The sequence below is a fragment of the Plasmopara halstedii genome (assembly GCF_900000015.1).
Source record: "Plasmopara halstedii genome assembly, contig: Scaffold_322, whole genome shotgun sequence".
Taxonomy (NCBI): domain Eukaryota; phylum Oomycota; class Peronosporomycetes; order Peronosporales; family Peronosporaceae; genus Plasmopara; species Plasmopara halstedii.
In genome coordinates, this window is record NW_020187243.1 from 49,712 (window position 1) to 56,936 (window position 7,225).

General features: G+C 47.9%; 2 protein-coding genes across 2 annotated transcripts; one reads left to right on the forward strand and one right to left on the reverse strand.

The window, feature by feature from the left end:
• Window positions 1–3,990: 3,990 nt before the first annotated feature.
• PHALS_08160 (RxLR-like protein) lies at window positions 3,991–5,490 on the forward strand (the record flags this gene model as incomplete). The annotated part of the gene is made up of 1 exon (XM_024723458.1): window positions 3,991–5,490. One exon carries the CDS (start codon window positions 3,991–3,993, stop codon window positions 5,488–5,490), a length of 1,500 nt encoding a protein of 499 aa, XP_024574433.1.
• Window positions 5,491–5,851: 361 nt separating this feature from the next.
• On the reverse strand, window positions 5,852–6,982 carry PHALS_08161 (nudix hydrolase 3; the record flags this gene model as incomplete). Its single annotated transcript, XM_024723460.1, has 2 exons — window positions 5,852–6,474; window positions 6,547–6,982. 2 exons carry the CDS (start codon window positions 6,980–6,982, stop codon window positions 5,852–5,854), a joined length of 1,059 nt encoding a protein of 352 aa, XP_024574434.1.
• Window positions 6,983–7,225: the final 243 nt, after the last annotated feature.

Consider the following 7,225-nt stretch of genomic DNA (forward strand, 5'->3'; position numbering starts at 1 on the left):
ATATTGGTGGTTCAAGCTGTACAAATGGACGAGCACCTATGTGCGCACGTGTGAGACGTGTCAGCCCTCTCCAAATGCAGCTGCGCCGCTGGCCGGCGTACCGGTACCCACTGGGTGCTGACAGCCCATGGGTTTGGACTTTGTGTTTGGCCTGCCGATGGATTTGGCGGGCAACACGGGTGTCGTGGTATTCGTCGACCAGTTAAGCAAAATGGCTTATTTGACGGTGCCATACCCCATCGCCGGAGTCGGTACAGCAACGCTATTCGTGGATCGAGCTTTCCGACTACACGGACTCCCAGAGTCGATTGTCTCTGATTGAGACCCCCGTTTCACAAGAAAAATTTGGTCGACTATCTTCAAGGTACTCGGCACCAAGTTGGAAATGTCGACAGCGGATCATCCACAGACCAATGGTCAAATCGAAAGGGTGAATTGCGTCATCGAAGACATTCTTCGCAGCGTCTGCGCTGAGACGCCGAGGCGCTGGAGCGCCATGTTCCACTCGTAGAGTTTGCACTGAACAATGCAGTGCATTCGTCTACCGGCTTCACGCCGTTCTACGTTAACGTGCTAGTTTACCCTCGCGTCCCGCTGACGCTGCCATCTCATGGCTCAGGGCTTGGTGGGGGAGTAATAGCCGAACGGTTAGCTGATGTCAGCTCCCTCACCATCCGCAAAGAAGTCGATGACTTGTTGTCTACCAGACTGAGTGTCCTACGAGACGTTCGCGATGCGATGACCAAGACCTGCAAAAAGAATATGCAGATGAAAAAGGAAGAGGCAAAGTGTATGGCTTTGTGGTCGGAGACCTGGTTTTATTAAACTCTAAAAACCTGTCTGCACATGCAGTCTCTGCTATCTTCCGGATGAACCTTCATCCACGGTTTATTGGACCGTTTAAGGTTGTGGCCAAGCGGGGCCTGGCGTATATGCTAAACCTTTCAAAACGGATGCGCATCCACCCGGTGCTTTACGTGGGCTTGCTCAAGCCGTACCGGGATCCGGCGCATGTGAACGCGGAAGCGCTGGCACCAGAGCAGATCCCACGGGCCCTCGGCGACCCAGAAACTGAACCAGCAACTGGTTCTGAGCACGGAGTGCAACATCCTCTATTTCCAATGGCGCCAAGCGCTCCACCGTCGCATGCAGCGACGCATTCGCCTGCTGCACGGCTAGGGGTCGCTCCGACAGAGCGCGGTAGTCCTCATGGTGAGGCAGCCGGCGCACGACGTGCTGATAATCGTCAAGAGCGTCCGCGCAGCGATATGCTACTTCACATGACGCACAGCGGAGTTCCGATCACGAAGGAATTCGTTTCAAGGGCTTGAAGAGCATCTTGAGTCCCCGAACGGCGGTCGATCCGGTCGCCACCACCCGCCACCGACTCATCTCGATGAGAAGGGTGACGTTCACTATCACGTGGAACGTCTTGTTGGACGACGTCGTCACCAGGTCAAACCCAATATCTGGTGAAATGGAGGGGATATCCTGACTCCGAAAACTCGTGGGAGTGTGATACGCCACTTCGCAAGATTTCCCAGGCGCCGTAGACGCGCTTAATAAGAAAGATCAGGACTCCCCGCGCTTTCCGGCAATAGCTAGGGAAGTAGCAGGGCCATGAGCTGAGCTTAGGGAAGTGACCCTGAGCTCTTGCGGTCGCAGACAAAAAGATCGCGAGAGCGTAAGGAGTTGACCCATACGTCACAGGGCGACAATCCGAAGGAAGTCAACGGCGTGCTTTGAGTTTGGCAAACTCAAACCGGAGGTGGCGCTCCACACCCTCGTCCACTTCCGTGTGGCTAAACTGTAAGTTATACAGTGAGGAAAGCTTCCAGTGCCGTTGAATACATCACTCAAAGAGCGCTTTGTCATCTGTAGCTTTTTGTCAGGGGCGAGCACTACAGGTATTGTCCGTATTGCGGGTTCACGAGAGCCACCTCGTTGCTCAAGTAGACGAGTGCGAAAAGCTTCCAGCGGAAATTTCAGTGGAACCAAGAAACAAGCTCGAAGACCTTTCCGTTCGGTAAGTTTATCATCCATATTGGCCGGGGGCCCGATGATGTGGAGGCGTAACGATCGAGTTACCACGTAGTTCGCTTCCACAGCGGGAATGCCTGTCGGAAGCCATATTCCACACGAGGGTCAATGACCGGCCGTGGATGGGCGCGCATAAGAGCCGCCTTACGGGAAGCTTCCATCTGCCGCTTCTGTGCCTCTTCGAGGTTATTGATGATGGCACAACGTCCCTCAGGTGATGAGAGGCCAGGAAACGGACATGGAGTCCGCAAGGCGCGAGCAGGGCTCGTCTCTCGCTCCATTCGGGAAAAGAAGTGTCAGATTCGTAGTCGACCACCTCCACATCCCCAATGAGGTCACTAGTCACTGATAGCGTGCGCGGAGCGCGACACTCGGGCTCATCGAGCCTAGGATTTACAATCCTCGATGCCGCGGACGCACTGTCCGACATTGCACCGCATGCGGGAGACGAAGTTGGGCTCTGCCCGTGTGCGCTGTCGGAACCAGCAAGACTTGGTGACTTGACGCAGGGCTCATTGGACACGGAAGTCGTTTCGTTCCAACGAACCAAATTGCATTGTCTAGCGGACACGCAGGCCTCGTTGAGGAATAATCGATTGGAACTGTAAATGTTATCAATCTTGATGGGGAAAGTGTAACGGGGTTACACATACCCTGATAACAGGGGTGTGTGTCACATCAGATGGGCATGGTGTGACCACATTCAAACAAGAATACGGTACGGGGCTGGTAGCCATCAGGAAAACATGTATTTTGATTTTACTATACATATTTAGGAGAATATATGCATTTGAAATTAGGCGGTTTTGCCGCAGATAAACATAAATAAAAATCAATTTTGGATTAAAACGGAAGAGTTAATTACCCTTTGGTTAGGGTTGTAGTTTCTTTTGAAGTAAGCGGATTGCGATCCGCTAAACTCGTACTTATTCTAAGTATAGAGCGAAAGCTCGGTGACCTAACTGACGCTTCCTCTAAGCGCAAAGCTACGACAGCCCCGCTGCAATTGACCAGCTGTATCGCTAGACAAACTGACGTCTGTCAAATTGAAATGTGTGTATTACCTGGCGTGTCCGCTAAAATAGGTACGAAAGAGGAAAGTTTGTTGTACAGTACCCACTTGGGGCCGAAATTAACGGAAATCTCGTACGCTTGCACAATACAGATTTCACGCACAGACGGGTCTACCACCACCATCTAAGTGCCAAACTGAGTGTTTTTAAGGTTCTAATTCTGGCTAGCTAGAAATCGCCCTGAATATATCTATTCATTACCTTTCACAATAAACCCATTATAATGCATAGTGTGAATCAAGCCTCTTCTTTACGACTAACTTATCACGTTATTTCATCGTATTACTTCAACCTGCTACTTTTGAGCTTTGTATGACGATATTGTCATGCGTAAGCAGGCACGTATCCCATTACAGCTGCTGGCTTTCTATAACTCCATGTGGAGGTAGAAGAGTGCGCGCGAGTGTCTGGGATTCGATAACTCGCGGCATCGTGTTCTTGCGATGCTGCTAAAATTTATATACCCATTATACTAATGTTAAACTCTCTAGCAAAATGCGTAGAAGACTTGACAAGAATTTTTCAGAAATGTGACAATCTACGTCTTGAAACAATAACGATGCGATAGAATTTTGACTGCGAAATATATTAATTAACGGCAAAAGTCGGGAATGCATCGTTAGTCTGCTTTTTACCTTCTTTGTCGACCTTAGTGTCCCAAACAGCTGGATTCGTTCATGCATTGCTTTGAATAAAAAAGGAACCGACACATCTCAGAATGAATCATTGCGACTCATATCTTTTACATTACGCTTTAATCCTGCGTCAAAACAGTTCCTAGGAATACAAATCAGGTCAACTAAGCATATAAACATTCATTCAATACGTAAACTTCCAACTCCATTGCATTTAAACACTTATCAAAGAAAAATTAGTGATGCAAACGACTCGGTCTTTCGCTACTTCAGTACTTGCTTGCGCTCTTTTGTCTGTTCCCCCGCGAGTGCTGGCCGATTATACGGTCAAGGTAGACGCTGCTACGACCATTCAGTCTTCGTGGGACGGCTGGGGTACGTCACTTTGTTGGTGGGCCAATCACTATGGAGAGCGCGTCGACATTGCTGATGCTCTATTTACTTTAAACAAGAGCGTGACAATTCAAGGCTCTTCTTCTGGACTGCCTGGTCTTGGCTTTAACATTGCTCGGTACAACATTGGAGGTTCAAGCAAAAACGTCGTTGATGACGATGGTAAAGAAGTCGCGATGAAACAGTCGAAGAATATGCAACCGTATAGGTTTATGGAGAGCTTTTGGATTGATTGGATGAGTGCAGATACTGCGTCGGCGAGCTGGAATTGGGATGCCGATCCTAGACAGCGTGCGATGTTGATGCTTGCCATCGAAAGGGGAGCTGACCAGCTCGAAGCGTTTTCGAATTCACCACCGTGGTGGATGAACCATAATCATGCAACTGCCGGTGGAGATAACGGAAAGAAGGACAATCTGACACCTCATAACTACGAAGAGTTTGCTCTGTACCTGGCCACAGTTGTAAATATGTTCAAGACGCGCTGGGGTGTAAACTTTGATTATGTTGAGCCATTCAATGAACCATCCGAATCGTGGTGGGAATTTCCTAGTAAGCAGGAAGGATGTCACTTTTCGTGGGCTACTCAAAAAAAGATATTAATTCTGCTTCGCAAGCAGCTGGATGCTCTGAATCTGCAAGATGTCGCGATCGCTACGCCTGATGAGAATTCGCCTGATGCAACCTTACACACACTTGAAGACATGGAGAAGACAGCTGGTATCGTCGAAACGTTTACAAAAATTAACACACACGGGTACCTCGGTCTGGATGCGTATCGTGGTGATAAGCGTAAGCCACTTAGAGACCTCACAAACAAGTTCAAAAAGACGTTATGGGACTCTGAACTGGCAGAGAACGATGGCTCTGGTCTCACCATGGCTGAGTCAATCGCTCTTGATATTAACGAGATGGGCGCAAAAGGCATTGTGTACTGGCAGGCGCTCGATAGCGGTGGCTGGGGCCTCATTGCTTCTAATCCGGGTGATGACTGGATGGGTGAAGCCAACCCGAAATACTACGTGATGGCGCAGTACACCCGTCACATCCGTCCTGGTATGCAGATCCTTGCCTCAGACGATGTGAAAACCGTCGTGGCTTTTGATGCTGACAAGAAATGTTTAGTACTCGTGACAGTGAATGTGGGCGACGCCCAGTCGATCACGTTTGACCTCGCAAGCTTTGGAGCAGTGACTGGCCCTGTCATGGAGTGGACCACTGAGACCAGCGGTACGGGTGCGCTTTACGTTGAAAGCACTTGCCCTATCGTGGGTAAATCGTTTACCGCCAACTTACCGGCAAAATCGGTCAGGACTTTCGAAGTCTCAATATCTACGCTTGTATCTTAAGAAGAGGAGTAACTGTTGCCTATTGTTTACCATAGTGATTTCTTTGTCAATGCGTTTAATCGCTAGGCTGTGTCATAAACTGTCTTTAGTTATCTGGTCATTTTTCGTGTCAACTGCTGCAATCGCAAACGAGCTTGTCGCTTCTTTAAGCACGTCCACGAAGAATTACACATGAAATATTGAAGCCTGATGATTGATTGTCTTGAAGAATCCGATTGCATTGTTTGAATTTGTTCTAGACATCTCTTGATTTTGTTCTCGTTGTCAAAGCATCCTAATGAGTTCTAATGATACTGCCCAATTGTCTTTTGTCTTAGGTCTACACTAACAGGTCAGTCAATGATTAATGATCTCAAGTCTATTAATTGCTGATTTGCAGTACTTCAGACAAGCAAATATCTAGCAGATAAGCTGTTAATCCCCAAATGACATGCGGACCACCCGTGAAGACTGGTGTAGCGTTACTATGGTGAATCCAATTGTCTTGATCCATCAAATCACGTAGTGACACAGTAAAAAGAGACTCGACTTCTGCTTCATTAATAGCAACAGTGCGATCGCTCATCTCGCCAATAAACCCTACAACGGGAGTGACAGCAATACCTGTTATCGAGGTGACACTAGACCAATCGCAGCGCAGCACACCAAGGACATCAACACTCTCGGGTCCCAGTCCGACCTCTTCACTTAGCTCACGTAAACATGTACCTTCGACGCTCGAGTCACTAGAGTCTACCATCCCACCAGGAAAACATACCTCGCCCTTGTGTTTGCCAACAGTGAGCGAGCGTAATGTAAAGAGTACGGACGGTTCGCCCTCAAATGTGCACAGTGGAACGACGACAGCGGCACGAGCTGAGTAAGCTTTGGTAATTTGCCGTGGTAGCCGGCTAAGTCGCTTGCGAATACGCTCAAGATGACGTTTATTGAATGCATTGGCAACTGGCGTTGGCTGTAGTGTGTTTCTATCGAGCTGAGGAAAATCTGCAAGTAAACACATACGATCCAATTAGTTATACATCAAGTAAGAATCAATAACACGACGAATCAGCGTACCGTGATACGGCTTAAGGACAGATTCTAAATCGTCCAATTTGCCTTCGCTTAGTAGCTCGGCACAAAGACGCAAGGTATACTCACGATCCTGATAAGCGGCAGCAAGTGCTGGCGCCGTGTAATTGTTCACTAAAAAACTTGCATCCATTCTTGGCTTTTCAAACTCACGCGAGAAAGAGCTCTTTTCGTTAGCTTCCAGCTCTTGGTGATTGTTTTTCTGATTTGTCCATTTCGATTCGATACTGTTTGCTTGAATGCTGCTGTGGTAGTCATCGTGATTATTCTGAGCAGATTTGGATTGCACTGCACGGCTCAACGGCATCTGAATACGTTTGCAGGGGCGCATAGCTGTCGTGGACACACGACGCAACCCATATAAGGAGTTCATACACGGTCGGACTATTATATTACAGATCTCAATTAATGTTCGTCGCATGGTAATTTTTCGACTGGAAGACAGATCATGCACAAAATAGCTTTTTTGTACGAGCTGTCAAACTTCATATTGTATTAAATGTCAGACACATTTCAGAAGTCAGTATTGTTTTTGCGTCTTTATTAAACAAACGTTGACGCTGTTGACAACAATGCTGAGATGTGCAGCATAATACGAAAATTAATTTGAGTATAAATGTGAGCGTTGCAAGCCGTCTGTTTATTGTGTTGCAGCATTGAAAAT